This window comes from Berghia stephanieae, chromosome 5 (genome assembly GCF_034508935.2).
Source record: "Berghia stephanieae isolate SIO BIC M18660-M18661 chromosome 5, UCSD_Bste_1.3, whole genome shotgun sequence".
Classification (NCBI taxonomy): domain Eukaryota; kingdom Metazoa; phylum Mollusca; class Gastropoda; order Nudibranchia; family Aeolidiidae; genus Berghia; species Berghia stephanieae.
In genome coordinates, this window is record NC_088364.1 from 59,838,044 (window position 1) to 59,864,562 (window position 26,519).

The 26,519-nt window shown below is 36.4% G+C and overlaps 1 protein-coding gene across 4 annotated transcripts; it reads right to left on the reverse strand.

Annotated features, from left to right (window-relative positions):
• Positions 1-1,125: 1,125 nt before the first annotated feature.
• LOC144973342 (evolutionarily conserved signaling intermediate in Toll pathway, mitochondrial-like) lies at positions 1,126-16,649 on the reverse strand. 4 transcript variants are annotated; one of them, XM_078915644.1, is made up of 9 exons: positions 16,457-16,649; positions 13,004-13,157; positions 12,281-12,515; positions 11,465-11,571; positions 8,920-9,079; positions 7,906-8,017; positions 5,215-5,438; positions 4,178-4,412; positions 1,126-3,448 (listed from the first exon to the last, which is right to left on the reverse strand). In XM_078915644.1, the coding sequence occupies exons 2-9, from the start codon at positions 13,096-13,098 to the stop codon at positions 3,174-3,176; spliced, it is 1,443 nt and encodes a 480-aa protein (XP_078771770.1). In that variant the 5' UTR covers positions 13,099-13,157; positions 16,457-16,649; the 3' UTR covers positions 1,126-3,173. The 4 variants fall into 4 exon arrangements, with proteins under 4 accessions (XP_078771770.1, XP_078771773.1, XP_078771772.1 ...); XM_078915647.1 differs by having other exon boundaries at positions 16,625-16,642; XM_078915646.1 differs by lacking the exon at positions 16,457-16,649 and adding an exon at positions 16,090-16,360.
• Between the last annotated feature and the right edge of the window lie 9,870 nt (positions 16,650-26,519).

Sequence of the window (26,519 nt, forward strand, 5' to 3'; positions counted from 1 at the left end):
CATGTCATCTTGTGCAGGCAGGACGATCACCATCACTGTATCAACACTCATGAATATCATCATCATAACCACAAATATTTTTTAAATCTCATAGCAGTGGGTGGATTTGTTTGTTTGTTTGTTTTTAAGGGTTTTACGGCGCTTGCAACACATTTTGGTTATATCAGCGCCAGTAAAAAGGAAGAAAATGGGATAGTAAACAGTTATAGAATTACAATTAAAGCACCCAAGAAAAAGTAAGACAAAGAGGAACTGAGAACAAATAGGGATGAGATTTAGACTCCAAGAGCACACCACCAATGTACTTAGTTTGAAATAAGCTACAAGGCTCATCCAGACACAAGCACAAAATCCAACAAAGAGGAACACACTCAAATGCTTACATCATACATTCAAAATAAAAATAATAATACATAACAGAGAGATGATTTACAAGGAAAAAAATATCATCTCCCAAAACAATAACTATGCATTTGACTGTTTCCCTCCCAGCCAGGACTCCGGCCAGGGCCAGGACAAAACCAAGTAATCTCATTCCAAGACAAAGGCAGAAAACATGTTGGAAAACAGATATAAGGGTATAGAAGACACAGTATGGACCTCCCTGCCCGCTGTGGGAGGTCAGGATCCCCACCCAGGTGGGTGGATTTCTCCTAGGGATGAAGAAAACAATGGTCTCTTGAACTGATTGTGTTTGACTCCCTGCAGTGCTGATGGTAAAAAAGAAACATCACCACACTGACTGCATCAGGAAGATCACACAGCTGTATGGTGTCTCATCTTGCAACAAAAACAAGCAAAATTTGGTGCCTTCAGTGACCCCGGATAGTGACCAAAACAAAAATAAATGTCATAGTTCTTCAGGGCCCATGGAGCCAGATTCTGTTCTGGTTTTTGTAACATTAAACAAACAATAGGAGATGCTTGCTGCTCTGGTCCTGGGTGTTAAAGAGGATTCTTTATTGCACCCAAAATCGATACCACCCTTTTCTTGTTAAGCCAGAAGATCAGTTAGTGATAATCTTTCAATTTGTTAATGAATTGAGAGGTGCTAGTGTGTCTTTCATACAAAATGAGGCTAGTCCAAATTACAATTACAATGGTATCTCAATAAAGCCAACTCTATTTTTCAGTGTAAGGGTTTTATGGTGCTTGTTTTACATTTAGGTCATTTTAGTGCCCGTAAACAGGAAGAAAATGTGATAGTAAAAAAAATTCTAGATCCACAATTAAAAGCTCACCAGAAAAGTAAGGCAAAGGGGAATGGTACGAATAGGGAATATATTATATGTAGATTTCAAGAGCATTCTATCTCACTGTATGAGATCACCATAAAGTCTCATCCAGACACCAGCACAGGATTCCCCTAAGAGGAACACACTCAAATGCTTACATTATACATTCATGTTTTGTTTTGTTTTTACGGGTTTTACGGCACTTGCAACACACTTAGATTATATCAGCGCCAGTAAAAAGGAAGAAAATGGGATAGTAAAAAGTTCTAGAATTACAATTAAAGCACCCAAGAAAAAATAAGACATAGGGGAACTGAGAACAAATAGGAATAGATGTAGATTCCAAGAGCATACCACCAATGTACTTAGTTTGAAGTCACCTATAAGTCCTATCCGGACACAAGCACAAAATCCAACAAAGAGGAATACACTCAAATGATTACATTATAGATGTCTACATTAAAAATAACAAATATAATAATACAAAACAGAGAGATGATTTACAAGGAAAAAAATATCATCTCTCAAAACAATAACTATGCATTTGACTGTTTCCCTGCCAGCTAGGACTCTGGCCAGGGCCAAGACAAAACCAAGTAATCTTATTCCAAGACAAAGACAGAAAGCATGTTGGAAAACAGATATAAGGGGATAGAAGACACAGTATGTACCCCCCTGCCCACTATGGGAGGTCAGGAACCCCACCCAGTTATACATTCATAACAACAAATATAACAATACATAACAGAGAGATGATTTACAATTTTAAAAATATCATCTCCCAAAACTTGTAACTGCCAATTGACTGTTTTTCCCCCAGCCAAGGACTCTGACAAGGACAAAACCTAGTAATCTCATTCCAAGACAAAGACAGAAAGAAAGTTGGAAATAAGGTATATATAGGGTTTTAGAAGACACAGTAAGTGATGCCTTTCCCATGATAAGAGGTCAGGAACCCCACCCAGAAAAATTGGTTGACTTTATCCAATTATCAATGAAACACACTTGGATAAAGAACAGAAAATTTTGGGTGTTGATTTTATATGGATTCCACTGTACATGTATGTTGAGAGTCGTCTGATCCAAGAGCTTCGCCTGACCACAGACATACAGTGCAATCATATTTTGGTGATTCAAAAACATGTTATAATTTAATTACAATGACTTAAAACTAGATATTTTTATTAGTTTGTAGTAGGAGTCGAAATTATATTTGAATTTTCATATCACAATAAATAACAATGTCAAGAAAAAAAAAAAGATTGCAATACACATATTTACATTATGACCAAACCATTTCAATTGCAACTTGGTCTCTCGGTGATTCTTCAGAGATTTCAACGATTGTTGGATTGGAAAATTAACACTAACAATTTATCTTATTTAAGTCAGGTGGTATTATAAATCTGTGTCAACTTTGATCTGTCGTGTTGACAAATAAAAAAATCTGACAAGTCTTGTGTCAAATATGACAAAGACAGGAGATATGTCGTGTTGACAAATGAAAAATCTGACAAGTCTCATAATATGACAAAAAAAGAGTATCTGTCATGTTGATTAGTTCTTCAGCCATTAACGAAAACAATTTAAACTCCAAACCGAGAACAGAGAAATAATTGGTATGGCCATTTGAAAGTAATAGAATCTTGTATTAATGTTTTGTTTTTTTGTTATTGGCAGAAGAAGGATTTTAGACCCAAAACGTTCCATGTTTGATATTTGATTCTTTTTCCAAACTGTTATATTCATTTTTGAACATTACTCTCTTACATCCCAGAGCTTACTATCACTTTGACTTGTTTTATTTGACAAATTTTGCAACTGTCGCATTCAATGTTTCATCGCTCTTCTATCAAAGAATCACAAAATCATTCACACACAGTCCCTTTTACACTTATATGTTAAATATATATACACAGACTAATATCATTAATTTCATCAAGAGTTCTCCCCGTCCTTCCACTTTCTACTATCACCAATAGTCTGCAACTCTGTATCCGGTGATGAAATCAGTTGAAACAAAGTAGGAGTTTTACTGAGGTTGGGGTTATCCCGTTCTAGACATCGTATCCAATTCACAACACTGGACTTGCTACTGGTTCCAGTGATACACAGTCCGAGAACGGTGCTGTCGTCTTGTTCGTGAACGCTTAGGACAGGGTGAAGTTCTGTGTAGTGCTCTTCCTCAAAGAAATTTTTCCATTCAAATAAATCTGAAACAGAAACGAGAATATGTGACCAATCTTCTCAAACTGGTTTTAATGTTGGAATGGTTTCGATGCTCATAATTGAGTTTATCGACCGTTCTATAAGGAAAAAAAGGTCGAATGTTTTTAATGGCCTGGTCGATTCTTTACCCGAAGCTTGTATGAACCATTATTTTGAAAAATAAGAGAAATATAAATTCGTATGTCCAAGCGGCAGATATAATTTGAAAGGGTAGCTTAAGCACTTTAAAATATGACATTTATAGCTTATTACAGTTGGTCGTCGTCATCAGATTTTGAGCACATTGAGTGGATATTGCGCTGCACAAATAATCAAAATGCCGAAGACATCTGTAGGTTGCTTAACCACAGACTCATACAATTATATTAATATTTGGGTTTTTTATTAACAATATAAATATATATATATAGTTTCTTTTGTATTAAACAAACAATAGCAATTGTTTGCTACCTTGTGGATAGGATGCTGATGTATTGCAAAGTACTTTCTACTAGATCTAGCAAATCCAGCAACCCAGTCACTGCTGGGTGTACAAGGTGGTCAGAAAGCAATCTCAAGTGCATCCATGATCGATGGCGGTCCCTATGTGTGTAAAGAGAGTAGTCTACCAACTGAGCTATTGTGACCCCTATTTTAAAAATTTTATTTTAATGTCCCCATAATTGTTTGCATATTTTAACATTTTTCATGGACAAAAAAAAGATCTGACTGACTGTCTTCGTCATCTTCTTCCTTCTCCATTTGTTTCTGTTTCATCAAAGCGTTGATGTTTGGCTCAGCCCTCAAGAGGAAATAATTTTGTTTCACATATCTCGTCATGACGTGGAAAGGACCTTCAACGAACAAGGGTGATTCACTGTTATGTTCTTCTAGCAGCCTTCGCTGAGTGCGACTCTGAGCACTGACTATAAATGTGTCTTCCTCAGGGTGTTCCATCAAATCGATGGTCTGTCATGAAACATGGAGAAAAATAAAAGTTATCAAATAATTATTCTAAAACGTAATTCAACAAAATTGAGTATAACAGCTTCAAAAAAAGAACAAAATACCAAACGCGGAACATTTCAGGCTGAATACCCTTTTTCAGCCAATAAAAAAACTCCAATAAATACATTATTTTACATCCAGACAAACAGCGAGAAGATTACAACTTTTTGTCTTAAAATGTCCATTTATATCTAGAAAGAAAAAACAGACCAAAATCCTGAGCAAACAAAACAACTAAGCATTATCATTACTGGTGACTCGATGATGTGAAAGGTTGTTTTTTTGCTATTTAAAATCTAAGCCTTATCCTTCTTAAACCTTCTACTTACAAATTAAATTGAAGCCGTAGTAGGATAAGCTCAATGTTCTTTTCAATGGACTGAATCACTACAACCACCCCCCTTCCCCCAATATTTTATAGAAATCTTATTTTCAACTGGACTGTCCATGGTCCCGATGGTCCAGTTGGTAGAGCATTCGCTTCACACACAAAGAGACTGAGATTGATTCCGACTTTTTTTTTCTGAACTCCCCTGTCCACCAAGCAGTGATTGGGTGGCTGGATCTGTTAGATTTGGTGGAAAGTAATTTGCAATAGACTAGTGTCCTATCAAAAGGGTAGTAAGTAATTGCTATTGTCTGTTTCACTCTATAGAAATCGGGATAAACTCAGCTCCACGGGCCACATGGCTCTGAAGTACTTTTCTTTTCTTTTTTTTTTTGTCCCAGGTACCCATATTTTCACAACCAATCAACAACATACTTTCCAAACTTTGTACTCTGTCTCTTGATCCACAGTCATCCTTTTCAAAGCTATAAGGGCAAGTTCTATGGCGTCAGTAGGCAAGTTAAAGGGCATAGGGTAAGGGTTCATGTTCTTGAACTTGGGCAGCCAGTACATTATGCGTCTATACTTCCTGGTTACATGTGCTTCGTTGCCAAAACGGTTTCTCAGCAGTCGGCCAAACTCTCTATCTGGTATGACAGCTGAGAAATAAATTTAAATTTTTACCAACATCAAATTTAGTTCAAGAATTTTGACAAAGCAAAGGCCTGTGCTCAAACTGAACAACTTAACTCACTCATCCTAGGGATTTTTGCTACTTTTCAAAATTGGAAAATATGTATTTAAAATGAGCATGTACGAGGGCTCTTTCATAATTAACCGAAAAATGCCTGTAAAATCCGCGTTCTTTATCCTATCAACAAAATTCTTGCACGTGTTCATACCTTGACTCGTCCTTCATTTCTCTACGTAACAGCCAAGTCTGTCGACACACTTCTGCCAACACCGCACCATGGAATAGATACCCTCTCGGAAGAAATTTCCGTCAAGGTTTTGTAGCCATTTCTGCACATGGTCAACAAGCTCTTCATCGACATCAAAGCGCTTTCCTGCCAGCTCACGTTTCAGTGGCCCAAAGAGGTGATAATCAGATGGTGCGAGGTCTGGACTGTGTGGTGGGTGTGGCAAAATCTCCCATCCATATTTCTCTAGCCAACCTTGCGTCACTCGTGCTGTGTGGGGTGTAGCGTTGTCGTGTTGGAAAATGACCCCGTTGGTCAACTGCCCTGGGCGCTTTCTGCGAATGGCCTCCCTAAGCTTGTCAAGAGTTTGGCAGTACCTTGCAGCATTGATTGTTTCTCCAGGTTGTAAGGTTTCGAACAGAATAACACCACGACTGTCCCAGAAAACAGTTCCCATTAATTTCTTTGCTGACCGCATGACTTTGAATTTCTTCGCGACAGGTGAGGATGGATGTTTCCATGTCATCGAATCTTGCTTTGTTTCTGGGGTGCAATGGTGCAACCAAGTCTCATCACCGGTGACTATGCTGTCAAGAAAAGTCACATCGTACCCTAGAAAGTCTCCGCCGGCGTTGGCAGTATGCCCGTGAACCCTGCGTGAGCTCTTGCTTCTTCTCAAAAGTTCCCTGCAGATGTCCAATCTTTGTTCTTTATGATTGTCTGTCAATTGCTTAGGAACCCATCTTGCGCTGACTTTTCTGTAGCCAAGTTCATCAAATACAATTCTATGGGCAGAAGTTTCCGAAATTTCAAGACTGCTTGCGATTTCATGAAGTTTCAACCTCCTGTCTTGACGAATAAGCTCATCAACTCGCTTCACATTGTCTTCTGATGTCGCAGTTATCGAACGCCCTCTCCATTCCCTGTCTGTCAAGTCGGAATGGCCGGCTTCAAACAAATTACACCAGTGATAGACTTGTGTATGGCTTATAACATGCTCACCATATACACTCTGAAGTTCTTTATGAATTTCGGTAGGATTCAGACTTTTGGCGTTCAAAAAACGTATGACAGCTCTGATTTCCTCCTTTGACCAAGTTTCAAGGTGGGCCGCCATCTTTAAAATCGTCTAGAAATTCATTGTGCAAAATGATGCACTTCATAATTTCTGGGAATATCCGTAAGGAAATAAGGAATATCATGTCGTTTACAGAATTAAAAAATCTCCACTGGTTGCTGAGCAATGGGCATTTTTCGGTTATTTCTGAAAGAGCCCTTGTACATAGACAGTTTTATTCAACTATCATTAACATGTCTCAGAAAAATGTAATAAATATGCATGGGGTAAAAGTAACCCAGGTAAACTACGGATATAGTCGGTGTTATGGTTGAGTGAGTGAAGCAAAAAAAATTGCAACTGCATACCAGATGTGCTTTGCTTGACATAATTTCAATTCAAAGTACTTCATTGTTGTTGAGGTTTTTATCATTATCATTATTATTATTTTCATTATTACTAATATTGACATCATCTTCATCATCGTTCTTCCAGTGTACCATTCAGGACTGGAATCCCTTAACAAACACCCTTATCACTCAGCCACCCCTAGTGAATCTTTTAAATCTACTCTTTCAGCTCTTAGGCAGTGGAATTTAAAAATAAACTTGAGCTTTTATATAGAACAATATCCACTAAATGTACTCAAAGCGTTTTACAAAGAATCCCTGACAACCAGCATCAACACATATTATGTAGAATAAGACATGACATGACACCTGTAAGGTGATATTACCATTTTTCCTAGAGAAACAACGCTGTTAACAGACAGGTACTCATCTTACACCCAAGTATAGCGAGAGAATTTGAGTAAAGAGACTTTTCCAAGGACTCAACTATGCGATGAGCAAGGCTCAAACCCAGGACCTTCCAATTCGAAAGTGAGTGTCATACCACAAGACCACATAGCCGCACAAATTAAGACTTTGTATATTGAAGAATACTGGACACCTTCAGCATAATGCTCATCATTGAGATCGGCTGAAGTAACACATATACAGATAGAGATCATTATAATCATCATCATCACTGACACCGACATAATCATCATCAATACCAATCATCATCAACATCATAATCATCATCCATATCATGGTCATCATCATCATCATCACTGACATCATAATCATTATTTGTTCCACAAGTTACCATTCATCTCCATCTGTTCGAGAAGATCGATACCACATTGTTGTTGTCGTGGATAATGCATGAACTCCACTTGCCAGGGATTACGGGGGATCATTTTACCCTCAGGAAATGCCTGGAAAACATTGGATGTCGTATCAATGTTAGTAAATGTAATTTAACTCTCAGAAAATGCCTGAAAAATATAAATAGATATTTACCAAGTGGAAAAGTGAAAAAGGCAATAATGAACAAAACAAAACAAAAAAACACCCACTTTTCTACATTTTGCTTATTCCAGTTAATACAGCCTTTTGGTGGTCCTTGGTAATACTTTACTTTTAATATTTATTTTCAAACTTTAAAAAACTGATTAAAAGATTGACAACCAAGATAATTTATGACAAGGCAACTCAATTTTGAGATTTTGAACACAAATTGTCTCAAAAATTACGTTTTATTTATTTTATAGTTTTTTCAAGTTTTTGACATAAAAAATTGCTTTTCTGGTCATGCATTTTATATTCTATTTTTTTTGTGCCTCATCACAAGTATGAAAAAACTTTCTCTCACTTTATTTTCACCCATAACAGCAAACGAAATCTAAATAAACGCTTTTTATAGAAATCAATTAAGACGTGTACTGTGCATTCACAACCCTACAAAGATATCAAACAAAAGTTTATATTTTTTTTTAAAGTGCAACAAAGAAAATAAATCCTTGCCAACTCAAATTCTTGAGCTAAAATGGAAATTTTTCAAACACACAATCGATCTAGGGGATGGCCAATAAACATTTCTTCTACCTCTCGATAACGATTTGAAGCAACTCAATGATGAAACCAGATAAATAAGCTATCAACCATCGGATGGAAGGCACAAGACAGAGACAATTGGAGAATCTTCACCACAAGAATAAGAGTGGAATGGCCAAAGCTGCAAAGTCGGATGGCATCGAAAGCAGAAGGCTTTAAATCAAATCAAGTCATAATGCCAGTAATTAGAAACAACCCTTTTGTGTTGTCTTCAACTGTTTACCTGAAGAAGGGCTTTGTAACATTCCAAATCCCGTTGCACACCAAAGCGTTTCATTTCGTGAAGTCCGGCATAGATGAATTCCACTGCACCTCTCCTGTATAAGGTTTCTTTAGATATGTACTTCTGACATGCATATTTGAATACTTCTTTCGTAGCACCTCTGGGGAAGAATAGTAAAAATGGGTTTACAAATGTTGGGAGATAACACTTCGTAATGTGAACATCATTCAAAAACACAAAAATCGAAGTGTATGTAACCTATTTGCAGGTTTGATAATCCAAATTTTTATGGTCTCATTGTTGGAATGGAAATACTCTCAAACTGATGCAAAATATTGTCCATTACAACAATGTTAAATCAAGCCCATAACTACGTTCAGTTATGTGCAGCAAGACAAAAATGATATATTTAAAACTATAGTAAATGTTTTTAAAAGATAATAATAATAATAATAATAATAATAATAATAATAATAATAATAATAATAATAATAATAATAATATAATAATAATAATAATAATAATAATAATAAAATAATAAAAATCATAATAATAATAATAATAATGTAATAGATTCAGACAACCGGGTAACTGATGTCGATGAGTGGGGTGGTAGTATTGGCAGAGTGTAGAGGCCGTGGGAGTGAATGAATTCGGTCCCGGGGTCGACTTAGGAGTTCCAAACTGTAACTGCGGCGGTGGTGCTCGAGTGAAGAAGATTGAGACAATGAAATGACAGTTTAGTACTACTGATAGTGATAGTAGCATGACTTCATGTGTCAGAAGTAGAAGTAAGAAGTTGATTTCATGAGCGAGGAGCACATACCACAGTCAAGTCCAGAGATACCATCGGCTACCCAATTCCTAGCCCATCCACTCCAGAGTAGTAGAGGCGATCAAACAACAAAGGCCAGGATGTATAAAGATGAAGTCTTTATTCAGGCACAATGGAGCAGTTAATTATTTTGTATCGTATTCTATGGGCATATCTATCATAATATTAGCAGTAGAAGTCAAAAATAGATTTAGCGTGGACCTCAGGGAAAGCACCTACGTCATTGGTCCAGGTAAAGTGATACATTCTACTGAAGTGAGTAAACCCGATCGAATATGCACATCTTCATGATTAAAACAAATAATCCAAATAACATAGGACGTATATGAAGGGACGAATTAGTCTCAACTAAAGAGTTATGCTACAAAAATCAATCATAGAAAATTATAGAGAAAAAGAGTAAATGTTTAGCTTGTAATTATTAATCAAAGGCATTAATGTTATGGCAGTATGAAATATTTAAGTAACAATTATTAAATTATTCAGAAGAACAAAGTAGATTTAGATGACTCAAGTTATGTGGCTAAAAAGCTATGATTTTCCAGAATTAGTGATGTAAATTTGTAAATGATCATAGATGTTAAAATGAAGTTATAATGATGTGAAGTGGTGAAAGAAAACATACAAAAATATATTATCAAGCCAGAAGTCAGCACATACAGCCGAGGATAAAAATAGACAATTGAGAGGCTACCTGCATAAGGGCACAACACACAAACACACAGTGTACTACCAGTCATAGTAACAAACACGAGTAAAGGAATGTTGATATCAAACACACAGGCACACAGTCTTGCATACAATTAAAAAGTGATGATAGCGAAAAGTAGTAATAGAGTACAAAATCAAATAACACTAGATAGAATGGTCATTCTACTACACTAATAATAATGATGATGATAATAATAATGATAATAACGACATATGCCCCTAATAAAGGACCCATTTTTGCAGACCCCCCCCCCCCCCCCCGCAATTTTTTTTTTTTTTTTTTTTTAAATTGATGCTGTAGTTTTGAACAGCTGTGTACATGCGATTATAATGAATCATAGATTATTCAGTCAGCATCTTTAAGTAGCCTGGTATTTACTTTTCTGAAGCCTCTAAATGAAAAACAATCATTGGGGAAAATGGGATTTTTGGGGGAACAATGGAAGGTTTGTTTGTTTCTGTTTTTAAGGGTTTATAACGCTTGCAACACATTAAGGTCATATCAGCGCCAGTAAAAAGGATGAAAATGGGATAGTAAAACATTCTACGATTACAATCAAAGCACCCAAGAAAAGGTAAGACAAAGGGGAATTGGTTCAAATAGGAAACATGTAAATTCCAAGAGCACACTATCAAAGTTCATAGTTTGACATCACCTAAAAGTCTCATCCAGACACAAGCACAGGTCCCTACTAAGAGGAATACACTCCAAAGTTTACAAATCATAAATGATATATAAACAAAATATAATAAAGTGCATGACAGAGATATGATTTACACATGGAAAAAAATATCATCTCTCAAAACTAACTATACATTTGACTGTTTCCCTCTCTGCCAGGGTATCCAGCCTGGACCAGAACAAAACCATTCCAAGACAAAGACAGAAAGCATGTTGGAAAACAGATATAGGGGGATAGAAGATACAGTAAGTACCTCCCTGCCCACTATGGGAGGTCAGGAACCCCACCCAGAACAATGGAAGGTGAACAGCCTTACCTCTGAATAGCAAGGTCATCAAACATAATTGACGCTTTTTGAACAAATCTCCTGCTCTCTGGGGTTATGCGTTTTTGATCATGGAGTGGTAATTGGTCTTCCTCCTCCTATTTCATTGGCAAGAAAAAAGTTTGAACAAGACAAAATCATAAAAACTCCAGTAAACTCCAAAGTTACTACATAAATGAAAGGGGTAAACAAAATACCAGATAAAAAACTGAATAAGGAGTATTAAAAAAAAAAAACAATTAAAATTTCTGCTATTGTCAATCAAATGTGTTGGTTTTTATTACATTGTAGATATAGTTTCAAACATACAACGGAGTAGTCAATTATAAAATCCTGATTCCAGCTATACTGAATTTAGTATGATTTATGTTTTTGAAGAATAATTGCTATTTTTTTTCTTTTCTCTTCAACAAAAATAAAAACTAAAGGATCATTTTAAACATGTATGTAGAGAAGCAAATTATGAACATGTATTGCAACAGGGACACATTTTCTCACGTGTATTTTTGTTTCTACCGTTATCAAAGCAAGAGTTTAGAATCTAAGACAAACAATAGCTAGAGCTTGCTACCCTTTGGATAGGACACTTATCTATCACAAAGTACTTTCCACCAGATCTAATAGACCTAGTTATCCAATCATTGCTGAGTGGATAGGGGGTCAGAAAAAAAATCTCAACTTAACCCAGGATTGATCTCGGTCCATTTTTCTGTAAAGTGAAAGCTCTACCAATTGAGCTATCAGAACAACGAATAATAATAAATAATTACCTTCTTTATTTATTTATATGTTATCGTTCATACTCACCTCAGGCTCAGAGAGTGGAGGGATAAATACTTTGCGTTCTTCCTTAACAGTAACTTCCTTAGGTGAAATCTTGTGATCAATCTCTTTGTCTTTCTCACTTGAAACTATTTTTTTGTCAACCTTCAATTCATTGACAGTTGGTTTGTTTTGCTGAAACGATGATCTACACATATGGAGTTGTCTTCTGAGAGGCTCTGGATATGCTAAATTTTTGTTACGAATTTGACTTGTGTTACTGAAATCAAAGAGCACAAAAACAAAATATAAAATTAAAATAGGATAACTTCAGTTAATTTTTGCAAGGTACAAAGAAAAGATTGTGATAGACAAAATAAGTGAACGATTGACGAAAATGATGATGATGATGATGATGATGATGATGATGATGCGGCTATGTGGTCTTGTGTCTTCAGAAAGGAAGGTCATGAGTATGAGTCCCACTCTGAGTGGCACGTAGTTGAGTCCTGGGAAAAGGCTCTTTATTCACATTCACTCACCGTTCTCAGATGCAAAATGAGGCCTGGGTTTAGCAGAATTGTCTCTGTCAGAAAAAAACTGTAATAGTGCCTAACAAGCGTCATGTCTCGTACTCATTGTTAAGTTTTGCTGTTGGTTAGGGGACCCCTTGTAAAGTGTTTTGAGCATGTTTAGTGGATATTACATGATATAAATGCTTGAATTTTTATTTTAAAATTTTTAAAAACAAAAAAACACACCACATACCTGAAGAGCATGCTTAAGTATCTCAAGCGAAGTAGATGAACATTGTGATTACTTCTGAGTGCATTCAGCACTAAGGCATTCCGTATGAAATCCATTCTTTATTCAATTGTGCTTGTCATTAGATCTTGTGCTAATTTTGTGTCTAAAAAGATTTCTGTTATGAAAGAGAAAAGAATACACCGGTATATATATTCAGACTATTTTCACTATACAGTGAAAATAGTAAAGGAGGCTATTTTCACCCTATGTATCAGCCAATTAGAAGCGCCATTACCCACTGAGTCCCTACCACTAGCCTACCGCAAATGCTACTAGCCACTGAGATTTTTTTAATACATATAATTTTACGTCCAACTGTCATGGGTTCCGTTAGCTCAATAGGCTGCACATTCGCTCGTCATTACAGAGTCTGTGGTTCGACTCCCTGTCGGGACTTTTTATTTCTTCCAGATTTTAGCTATTTGTTATCATGTTCTCTTGGGCAATCATTTTGTTTTTGTTTGCTGAAATTTTTTTGGGGTTAAATTTAAAAGACAAAACACATTTTATTCTTTAGTTGGCCTTATTTATTTAATCCTGGTGATGAAAGCTGGATTGTATTGCTTTTTATTTCTTTCATAAAGCAGCTATGAATGTCAACAATGGTGACAACATTAAAATGTCTATCTTCATTTTTCCCCTACAATTTCTAGCTTTAAAAAGGTTGTGATATAGGATAAAGATTAAAAATCCGTGTCTTTTATAATTACTTTTTTTTTTTAATTTCACTCTTTGTATTAAAACCTGATATTGATGCTCATTAAAACTTGTAATATAACTCATGAAATAAAACCCGTATTTAAAGACACTCATTCTGCAACATAGCTTATTAAAATAGCTACCGAGATATTATCACTGTACTGTGACAATCACCTTCCACTATATCACGTCACCGTTCTGTGAAAATAAATAGCCTAGACCCTACCTAGACCCTATTTATTTATTCGCAGTGGCTATTTTTACAGTCCCATAAAGATGGTTCTCGGGGCTATTTTTACAGTCCTGTTAAGATGGTTCTCGGGGCTATTTTTACAGTCCCGTAAAGACGGTTCTGGTGGCTATTTTTACGGCGTTGCGGTAATAGATTTATAAATAGTAACAGATTGGCTGAGTAGACACCATTTGCTCTAAATCTAAAACTCTCACTCACTTCGTTCAGGTGCGGCGAGTTAGCAGCCTCTCTCTCTCTCTCTCTCTCTCTCTCTCTCTCTCTCTCTCTCTCTCTCTCTCTCTCTCTCTCTCTCTTTCATTCTTTCTCTATGTCTTTCTTTCTTTCTCTTTCTTCTCTCTTTCTTTTTACTTTCTCTTTTTTTCTATCTCTCTCCCTCTTTCTTTCTTTCATTCTTTCCCAATCTCTTTCTTTCTCTATTCTCTCTCTCTCTCTCTCTCATCTCTCTCTCTCTCTCTCTCTCTCTCTCTCTCTCTCTCTCTCTCTCTCTCTCTCTCTCTCTCCTCTTCTCTCTCTCTCTCTCTCTCTCTCCTCCCGGTCTTTCTACATTATTTCTTTGTTTCTCTCTCTCTCACTCTTTCTTTCACTCTTTCTCTATCCCTTTCTTTCTTTCTTTCTTTCTTTCCCTATCTCTCATTTTCTCTCTCTCTCCCTCTCTCTTTCTTTCATTCTTTCCCAATCTCTTTCTTTTTCTATCTCTTTCTCTCTCTCACTCTCTCTTCTCTCTCTCTCTCTCTTTCTCTCTCTCTCTCTTTTTCCTTTCTCTTTTTCTCTATCTATCTCTTTCCCTAGTGATACCTCAAAGCCTAAGCAGAGGGGACTGACCACAAGGTGAACACCGCTTTGGCGGAGAACAATAAAACAACCTCCTAACTGGGAAGGGAGGAGCAATACAGCGACCACTCTTGTCTGGTCGGAACAAACACTGGGTCAATCGGTAAAGTAGTAGAAGCAACGCGATGGTGAGACCAAAGTAAAATGCCCTCTCCACCTCAATGAGGATCAGTCTTGGGCACCTCTATTCTTTTGGATCATGACCGCCCATGGTAGAGAATCATCATCATTATTTACTTTCTTTTTAAAAACAATATTATTCAAAAGAACAATATTAAAGCATGAGGTGTTTCGCAATGTGCATCTTTACCATGGACATCCACATGGGGGGGGGGGGGGGGGGTAGTCATTTGTCCACAATATGGTTGGGGGGGGGGGGGGGGGGGGTTCTAAAATTATGGTCAAAATGTATCCAATTGGTTTGTGAACGGCCTCTTTTCTGAAATTGGATTCAAACCCACTCTCACGTGAGAAGACTGCACCCTGAATGTTAGACGTCTACGTCTTATTGTCTAAATCGTTAGTCCTTCCTGACTGGTTATACTGGTAAAGTATAAACAAAAGCCAACCTGTAAAGTATTATATCTTGAGGGGTGTCGACTCAAGCAGGAACTAAATATACTTTCAGTGTTTGATAATAGATCTATATTATGTATGTTTGACAGAAAAAAAAAATCAAGACATACAACCTAACCTGCCTACTGATGATAGAAAACGGGCTGTTCTGTACTGCAAACATAACTTATGCAAAAAAAAAAAAAAAAAATTATATGTAATAAAAATGACAGTACCGTAAAAATCGCTAAAAGAATTGCCTTTACATTAATTGTTTGTTAATTTTAGTTTTAGCTTTAGATATAAATATGTTAAATGAAATTAATTTTGCTTTCATTCACCGCCTCTAGATCTGTACATCTAAATATCGGGAGAAATGATATGTGAAGTTTTGTGATTACTGCAAAAAGATGATAATCTATAACTATGCGGATAATTGAACAGAATCGCATCAACGCCGTAAAAATAGCCATGAGAACCGTCTTTACGGGACTGTAAAAATATCCCCGAGAACCATCTTTACGGGACTGTAAAAATAGCCCCGAGAACCATCTTTACGGCACTGTAAAAATAGCCCCGAGAACCATCTTTACGGGACTGTAAAAATAGCCACTGCGTTATTTATTAACAACAGAAAATACTTTATTTGGAGGTAGTCTCAATAGCCAGTTTCTAGATTTGGTCTTACCCTCTATAAAGATTTATTTACCGTGCAGTGCCAAAGGTAAATCAAAATTTAGTTCTCCTCACTCCATGAATCATAGAACCATCACAATACAAAATACAATGGTTTGGTTTGTTTGGTTTTTTTTTTTTTCAATTTTCAGTGGTTTCACTTGTCGCCAGCTTAATCTGGATCAAGTACGTAAAAAATTCACACAAGAGTTTTGTTTTCAACGTTGATATTGATTTGTATCAAAATAAAAAGTGCTCTTCAGTGAAAATAATCTGCGCAGAAGTCAGACGTGAGAGTCAAGAGTCAAGAGGAGATGAGAACGGAGGGGAGAACATTTTCTTCTGCACTGACGGCACTATCTAAAGTCTAAAGACTCTATAAATATCTATCTTACTCTTACGTGTATTTTTTCAGGAATCTATTCTTTTGAACCAAAATTTGTCAGTAACCGGCTGAGTTGATTGTCAAGGGGCAGTTTGGCATCTAACAATAAAAAAAATATTATTCATTTTATATTGTTAAACTTGGCTGTGTCCTCTACAGCTTTCATTAGGTTCAGTCATCTCACCTGGCCTACTTTTCGTTTCGTTTTCGGCTATTTCTTGCCTGAAATTTATAACTGCTACAACTACGACATGTGAATGAGGACTCCTTGATGAAATTGCTTACAGTGAACTTCGAATATGTCGACGTCACTTTAGTTGATTTTTGTGCAAGTTGTCCTGATCCCCCTGAGTAAGAGAAGTCTATAATTTTCTGTTGGGCGGGTGTGAAATTTCGGGAAAATTCTGAAAATGGCTGGCAAGGAAAGAGCTAAACATATTTCCATAATTTCACGACGTTCAACGTGCGCATAATTGCTTCACACAAGCCTTATGCTAAATTCCCACGACCAACGGTTCAAGTACAAGTCCGTTAGGCTCCATTACTTGCACACTAATAATAATAATCTCAGGGAAGAAATTGATACTTTGAAAAGAGATAAGAGTGTCCCACGAAACCCAACAGCAAATGCCCAACAAAGTTATGCAGAAGAGGTTAGAAAAGACTTAGCTAGCCAAGTGACAGCAGAGAGTGCAAAGGAACTAGCAGAAAGAGATAGGAGGAAGAATAATATTGTCTTTTTCGGTATCCCAGAGAGTAGTGCTGAGGAACTAGACCAGCGTATTAGAGATGATAAGACCTTTCTCATCTCGCTTTGTAAAGAAACTTTAGACACTGATGTTGACATATCAACCTGTAAACGCCTACACTCCAAAGCCCCTGGTACAAGACCTCTTCTGATATCAATTAAGAATGAGGAGCAGGCTTCTGGAGTTCTGAGAAATGGTCGTAAACTCCGCCAATCAGAAATACATAAAAATATTTTTTTAAAAAAGGATTACACCCCTTTAGAAAGGGAAGAGATGAGGAAATTGGTAGAGATGAGAGACAAAAAAAGGGAAGAGACAATACAGAAAGGGGGAGAGGAGAAGTGGACAATATGGAGGGGGAAAGTTGTAGATTCCAATCGAAGACAGGGCAGGCCAGCAGACAGAAAGAGAGAGGAGGAGGAAAGAAAATAACCAACGATTTTAGTTCTAATGTACAGAATGTTTTTAACCCCCATCAGACGGACAGTTTTAAGTGCTTGTACAAAAAATTAGACCGTCATCGTACGGACATTTTAAAGTGCTTTTATACAAATTCAGATTCTTTTATCAACAAGAGAGATGAACTTTTATTAACGATTGATGCTGAGAGTGTTGATGTTATAAGTATAACTGAAGTGTTACCTAAAAATCAGCAAAGAGGTAAAATCGAGCCGGTAGAACTTCAGATTCCAGGCTTTGATTGTTTTCACAATATTCAGGATAAAAGTTGTCATCGTGGTGTAGCCATATGGGTTCGTTCAAAGCTAAATGCTCAACCAGTCAAGTTGTCAGACAACTTGTCATCATCCAAAGAATCCGTTTGGTGTGAAATAACACTTAGAGACAATGATAGGATGTTAGTTGGCTCGGTTTATCGTTCACCGAATAGCTCTTTTGAAAACAATGATAAGATTAATGAACTTTTAGTTAAAATGACAGAAGGCAAATCACATGTTCTAGTTACGGGAGATTTTAATTTTCCTGAAGTAGACTGGGCAAACGAGTTATCCCCCAAGGACTCAGATCACTCTGCTTCTAAATTCATGGAAGCTGTCAGGGATTCATTCTTAACACAGCACGTTAAGCAACCAACTCACTACCGTTCATAGCAAAACCCAAATATTTTGGACCTGGTTTTTACAAATGAACATTCAATGATTGACTCAATAAGACATGAGGCTCCACTAGGCAAGAGTCACCACCAGGTTTTATATTTTGACTTTAGATGTTACACAAAGAAATGTTACTCGAACGAACCCCGCTACTGTTTCGATAAAGGCGACTACAAACAGCTTTCTGAATTAGTCTCAGCTGCAGACCTAACACAAAAAATAATAAACCTGTCTGTACTCGATGCATGGACTATTATCAAATCTGAAGTTATGTCTGCAGTGGACATCAGCGTACCAAAAGTTAAAAGTAGTTCAGACAGAACTTCACCTCGGTGGATCAATCCTACAGTCTTGGCAAAACTCAAGAAAAAGAAGCAAGCTTACAAAAAGTACTTAGAAACTAGAGAGGGTGCAGACTATATTAATTACACGAGGGCCAGAAATCAAGCCAAAAGCTCATGCAGAATTGCTGTAAAGGACTATGAGAGATCTATTTCTCGTATGGCTAAAGTGAACCCGAAAAAGTTTTTTGCATATGCTAGAACAAAAACGAAGACTAAAGACGGTATTGCGGATTTGTATGATGATCATAAGACAGCCTCATCTAACATTGACAAAGCCAATATTCTTAACAAGTTCTTTAGCAGTGTATTCACCAACGAGGATCTCACTAATATACCTACATGTGAAAGAAAAAGTGTAAACAACATACTATCAGATATAGAATTCGACAAAGACACTGTAAAGAAAAAAACTAGACAAACTCAATATGAACAAGTCCCCAGGACCTGACATGTTCCACCCCCGCGTATTATGTCAGTTGTCAGAAGAACTCTCCGAACCATTAGCGTTACTGTTCAAAAAATCACTTGACTCAGGAACTCTTCCACCCGATTGGAAAGAAGCACAAGTTACACCGTTATTCAAGAAAGGAGACAAGAGTAATCCGGGCAATTATCGACCAGTTAGCCTCACCTCAGTGGTTTGCAAAATAATGGAGAGCATTATTAGAGACTATGTCATAACTCACCTAAAGAACAACAAGTTACTGTCTGAATGCCAACATGGCTTTGTTTCTGGCAGGTCATGTTCAACTAACCTCCTAAAGACTTTAAATGATTGGACAGAGTTTCTCGACCAAGGATCTTCGGTTGACGCAATCTACTTAGATTTTGCTAAAGCTTTTGATTCTGTTCCCCATCAAAGACTCTTAAACAAACTGGAAGCTCATGGTGTACAAGGAAATACTCTAAGCTGGATTAAGCATTTTCTAGTAGGCAGGAAACAGAGAGTTAGCGTGCAAGGCACAGTGTCAAATTGGACAGAAGTTCTTAGTGGAGTGCCACAAGGACTCGGTACTGGAAACCGATTTTTACCTACAAATTTAAAGTTAATTTCTATTTCTTATGACGCAGAATGAATTCAATATCTTGAAGGTCCCATTAATCCTCACCATTAAATAGATAGAACGAAATTGACGTCACTCAGCTCTTTGTTATTGTTTTTAGCCAGTCATTTTTATGAGTAGTTCTCACTAAATTAACTGTAATCTTCTTCTTCTTCTAGGTTCCATGCCTGGTCCAGGCTTCGGATACTGCATGAATTATCTCTCTCCATTCCTCCCTGTCTCTTGCTTTTTCAAACAGCTCTTGGATTGTTAGGTTGGTGAAGCCCTTCAGTTGGTCTATGAGTGTTTTTCTTTGTCTCCCCCGGGCGCGTTTACCAGGTATTTTTCCACAACTTGCCAGGTATTCATTCTTATCTTTCCTTACTATGTGTCCGAAAAAGGATAGTTGTCGATCCGCTATTAAGGGCATTAGTTTCCTTTGTTGGTATGTTTGTTTTAGCACTTCTTCGTTCGTTTTGTGTGCAGTATACGATATTCTCTGCATCCTTCTCAAGCACCACATTTCAAAAGCTTCAATGTTCTTTTGTGTTTCTGCATTTGTAGTCCAGCTTTCGCATCCGTATAACAAGATTGGCCACACGTAGCACTTCAAGACTCGGAATCTAATCCCGAACGACATCTGTTTGTTTTTCAAAATGTTTCCCAGGTCCATGAAGGCCTGTTTGGCTTGAGTTATTCTTGCTCGTATGTCTCGGTTACATCTTCCATCTGTTGTCACTATTGAACCTAGGTATTTAAAACTTTCTACGTTGGTAAGTTGCTCGCCGTGAATCGTTATATTGCAGGTGTTGTTGTTTTCGGGGTTTTTCTGTATTACCGTGCATTCCGTTTTGGTGATATTCACTTCCATTCCCTTGGCTTCACTATCTACTACCACTTTGTCAACAATCTTTTGAAGTTGGATTTCTGATGTTGCAATGAGTACCGTATCGTCTGCGTATCTTATATTATTTATGTTGTGACCTCCTACTTTTATTCCCTCCATATTAGTTATGCCCCTCATGATTGTTTCTTGGTATAGATTAAACAGATCTGGTGAGGCAACACACCCTTGACGGACTCTTGTAATAACCTAACTTTAAACGTTTAAGGTTACACATCGTTTTGTGTGTTGGTCCGTTATATCCAACTGGCGGATATTTTGAGTTTTTTTTTTTTAACAAGCGCATAGCAACAAATTGTGTCTAAAAAGAATTTTCAACATATTTTGGTCTACAAAATAAAAACAGTGGATCTATTAAAGAAAGCTGACTGTGCTAACATTGAAAGAAAAATAAAAAGAAGATGGCGTTGGCTGGGTCGTGTGGCCGAGTGGAAAAAGAGTCACTTCCTAAGACAACCATCTAAAGGGCATCAGATGGGAAGAGAAAGCGAGGAAGACCCAAGGAAACCTCGCGAAGGACCATGGAAAAAGAAATAAAGGAAGAAGGCCCTGTCCTGGAATACAACCACCGCAAATGCAGCCGACCACAAAAAAATGGAGATGTCTGGTGGATGCCTTATTAGGCTCAAGGCCCGATGAGGATTCAGCAAAGTAAAATCAACAATATCTAATATTAGGCCTCGTGGATCTTTTTCCTTGTCGTTGGTGGGGGAGTTTGAGGCGTATAGGAGGCAAAGGAGTAATTCCGGTTGAACGTCACGAGATTATCCCGGATGTCGAGCGAGCCCATAGCCCCCTGAACGGCCCGCCCTGATATGTGACCAGTCATCCCGGGCCCCACTCTGCTATGTTCACTATCAGGCGTCCTATTTATCCCGATACAATACTGTTTTGATACGGTGGGTCATTTTGGTCATGTCGTTCATCATCTTCCACCTCCCGCCCCCTCACCCTCTATACATTTTGTAACCATCTGAATGTAGGCTACTAACTTCATCACACATCAGACCTGCCTCCTTGAACATTTAAAACATTAGTAGTTTTAAGGTGATAAAAAAAAATAGAAGTCGCTATAGTTAACTTTAAAAATCAACAATTTACCCTCACAATGATTATATAACTCTTCAAAATCATTAAAAACTGTGCAATCTAGTATACATTTCACCTTTGAATAAGTTTTAATGACATAGAGATGGTCATTAAGTTCTTAAATTGAAGCCAAAATTTCGTAATTCTACGAATTTTTCGTAGTACTCGGCAGGTCTGCTCAAGTGTAAAACGCGTACCTCGTCGATATCATTAATCTCGTTTCTGTAAGGAAAAACAAATGAAATTACGCCGTCACATTCTACATGGTCTTTGGTTCTGTAGCTTTGCGATTGGAACCAGAGCATACGCACCCTCTGAATCTTCCTTTAATGTCCACTTTCACTCAAGAAGATTTTGACATGAACAATAACATTAAGGTGGAAATTCAGCAGTGATCTAAAAGCTCTGTAAATGACACATTATTAAGTGACCTCCTACCAGACACAGTAACTGACCTCGTGCCCACCATGGGAGGTCAAAAGACCCCACCCAGACACAGTAATTGACCTCCTAGTAGTAGTAGGCAGGTCTGTAAAAGGCAAGTGTTTGTCTTTCCTGTGTAAATGGATAAATAATGACAATTACCCACGGCTCAATATTTCAATTGATACCACTAGAGCACATACTCAATCCAATCATATGAATATAAATTAACTCCCAAGTTTTAGGTTTGTAGGTATCAATCAAATTCCAGCAACCAGGACAGAAAGAAGCGCAGATGATAGACAGGGATAGAAGATACTGCGGGTGACCTCCTGCCCACCATGGGAGGTCAAAAGACCCCACTCAGACACATTAAAGTGACCTCGTGCCCACCATAAAAGACCCCGCCCAGACACAGTAACTGACCTCCTAGTAGTAGTAGTAGTAGTAGTAGTAGTAGTAGTAGTAGTAGTAGTAGTAGTAGTAGTAGTAGTAGTAGTAGTAGTAGTAGTAGTAGTAGTAGTAGTAGTAGTAGTATAGTAATAGTATAGTAGTAGTATGTAGTAGTAGTAGTAGTAGAGTAGTAGTAGTAGTAGTAGTATAGTAGTAGTAGTAGTAGTAGTAGTAGTAGTAGTAGTAGTAGTAGTAGTAGTAGTAGTAGTAGTAGTAGTTATAGTAGGCAGGTCTGCAAATGGCAAGTGTTTGTCTTTCCTGTGTAAATTGATAAATAATGACAACAATTACCCACGACTCAATATTTCAATTGATTTTTATTTGAAAGATAAGGGACACTATATGTAAAGCGCTAATTAACGTGTTTTGGCCATAGAGAATAGCCAGAAAATACTCATTATAAACAAAACCGTATTAACCAGTAATCTGCCTTATTCTGGAAAGACACGTATTTAACAATTTGGCCAGAAGACTCGTCCTTCAAATATCGATCGATTTAAATGATGACCCTCCTCATCTTGTCAAAAACTCTCAAACCTGCGACCTACGAAATATTCCTTAAGTTTTAGGTTTGAGAGTTTTTGTAAAGGTGAAGGTCATTTAAATCGATCGATATATTGAAAGACGAGTTTTCGGGCTAACTTTTTAATAATATGTGTCTTCCCAGAATACGGCAGCTAACTGGTTAATCATAATAATAATAATCATGATAATTATAATAATAATAATAATAATAATAATCATGATAATAATAATAATATAATAATAATAATAATAATAATAATAATAATAATAATAATAATAATAATAATAATAATAATAATAATAATAATAATAATAATAATAAGTGGGCCTTAAATGGAGCGACTGTGGGAGGAAAAAAGATGAAAAAGCAACACGTACACAATTCTCATCACAAACCATTTAAAAAACATGAGAGATAAAAAAAATAAAAATGCATGAACCGTTATTTTCCTAATTGAAACGAATGCATAAAAAAAAGGAAAGAAAAAAATTGCCCAAACAAAAACTATATGAAAAGAATAAAAAAAAATAATTATAAATGGAATTAAATTCTTTACAAAATCAATTTGCGTAAAAACTGTTAATTAGACGCACAATTTCATATACAATTGACATTATACAGACATTCTTTATTTTTAAAATAAAAAATAAAAAAAATTTAACAAACAACTCCAAACATTCCTTCATATTTCTTGTAATATATAATAATAATGATAATATATCGTGCGGTCAGTTAATAAAATACTGTGCAACAAATATCTGTCATCCCACAATTTAACAAAAATAAATTTTAAGTCATACACATTTCACAGCACAGAAAATGAAATAGAAATAATAACCACCATCTTTCACAAACGTTATTTTTTCTATTTAATCGTTGTTATATCACGACTCGAATAAAACACTCAAAAACCCACGAAATTGTGAAACGTTAAATATAAATAAATATATAGATAGACACAATAATAGGATGATTAAATAATTATTATGGTCTGTCTCCCACTCAAAACTTGTTTCTTTGTCTTTTAATTCTCAGACTGCATCAACTGTTACATGCTGTGGAAAAATCTTTGATACGGAGTTGTAGTTGGTATTACATAAGACTCCTGGACATCTTTCGACTCACATCCCACATCCCTGAGTATAATTTTTTTTTTAGGGGGGGGGGGGTGCAATCTGGTAAACTATCTCCGACTCAGAGAGTAACCTTTTCCTAGACAGGATAAAAACTTAAAAACCTACTAAACAAGCTTATTAAGGGATCTGAGAAGATTATAATATTATGATCTCTTTTATTATTTAATGCTAAATATATTTTACATGAAAATGCCACTATGCAACTATAGTTTTAATATTAACATTAGCACAATTATTTGGAACAGAATAAACATAAAACAAAAATACAATTTTTAAAAAACCCCAACAAAAAACCATAAAAATAAAAACAAAAAAATACAAAAAGAAAGTGACTTAAAGCCAAAAACTAAATCACATAATTAGGAATAAATTATCATTTGTTTTTTATTTTTATCTTTTTTTTTTTTGTGGAAAAGGAGCCAATTCAAATTAACAAAGTGTAAAAATACAACAGGACTTAGGGAGTCAGAAAAAATATGTACAGGATATAAAAAAAAAAAAAACAATCATAACGGAGGATGGCGGAAACAAATCACAGCTGTCAACAGACACTGACATCATGTTTTAACTTAGATTGATTTGAACATCTTCAAGACAATATCCAAATGTTCCGAGGGTGATGAAGAACCACCCACTTCAAATCATCACCCGAGCATTTTCCATTCAGAACACATGATTCTAGTTATAATTTAAAACAAACGATAATAACAAAACAAACAAGTAGGATTAAGAGTGAGCAAGATAGTATTGCGAACTAAAGTTTGGATAAAACAATTCTAATGATAAATTACCTTAGATACTTCTATTGTAATAGGAGCTGTTGTTAATGGCAAAATATGATATTGGTTGACAGGCGGAGGTATGCGACGAGAACCGATATTTCATCTAGGTTTACGAAGAAGAAGAAGAAGAAGAAGAAGAAGAAGAAAAAGAAGAAGAAGAAGAAGAAGAAGAAGAAGAAGAAAAAGAAGAAGAAGAAGAAGAAGAAGAAGAAGAAGAAGAAGAAGAAGAAGAAGAAGAAGAAGAAGCAGGAGGAGGAGGAGAAGAAGGGAGGGAGGGAGAGAGAGAGAGGGAGAGAGAGAGAGAGAGAGAGAGAGAGAGAGAGAGAGAGAGAGAGAGAGAGAGAGAGAGAGAGAGAGAGAGAGAGAGAGAGAGATATGAAGAAAATCAAATTTTGTCCAACTTCCAATGTACAAAAACAAAAAAAGGATTATTGAATAAGAGAAACCTTGATCAACCAGTACAGTGTGTCAATATTGAAGTTTATTGATAGTATTTTCTGTTTTAGAGCTGAGACATCGAATGTTTCAGTTTGTTTTGTTTTGTTTTGTTTTTAAGGGTTTTACGGCACTTCCAACACATTTAGGTTATATCAGCGCCAGTAAAAAGGAAGAAAATGGGATAGTAAAAAGTTATAGAATTACAATGAAAGCACCCAAGAAAAAGTAAGACGTAGGGGAACTAGGAACAAATAGAGATCAGATGTAGATTCCAAGAGCATACCACCAATGTACTTAGTTTGAGATCACCTATAAGTCTCATCCGGACACAAGCACAAAATCCAACAAAGAGGAATACACTCAAATGCTTACATTATACATTGAAAATAACAATTATAATAATACATAACAGAGAGATGATTTACAAGGAAAAAAACATCATCTCCCAAAACAATAACTATGCATTTGACTGTTTCCCTCCGAGCTAGGACTCTTGCCAGGGCCAAGATAAAACCAAGTAATCTCATTCCAAGACAAAGACAGAAAGCATGTTGGAAAACAGTTATAAGGGGATAGAAGACACAGTATGTACCCCCCTGCCCACTATGGGAGGTCAGGAACCCCACCCAGAATGTTTCAGTCAAGACACAAGTTTTGAGTTAAGAAAAAATACACAAAATTTTCATCATCAACAAATTTGAGGACAAATTGAAGTTGTGTGAAACTGGAAAAATGGAAAGGAAATGTTTGAAAAAAAAAATCTCATTACGAGTAAAACGTAAGTAAAAAGCAAACCAATAATACTTTGTATGTCAATAATAATAATAATAATAACAATAATAATAATAATAATAATAATAATAATAATAATAATAACAACAACAAAAACAGCATTGACAATGATGAAAACAAAAAAAACAAAGGGTCGTTCATGACTGTACAAGATTGAGTCAATTTCGCCAGATAAAGCTCTAGAATGGTGCACTGACCGGACCAAAACAAATTTACCACATTACTCAAATTTCTTCAAAGAGTATCGCACTTTCACAAAAGTCAACATGTGAAGGTTGTTCTTTAATC

Coding starts and splice junctions, on each gene's coding strand:
- LOC144973342 (XM_078915644.1), bottom strand. CDS start 13,098: ATGGATTTCATACGGAATGCCTTAGTGCTGAATGCACTCAGAAGTAAT. Junction 9,080..11,464: donor GATGACCTTGCTATTCAGAG/GTAAGGCTGTTC, acceptor ATTCTTCCCCAG/AGGTGCTACGAAAGAAGTAT. Junction 5,439..7,905: donor CGAACAGATGGAGATGAATG/GTAACTTGTGGA, acceptor TTTATTTCTCAG/CTGTCATACCAGATAGAGAG.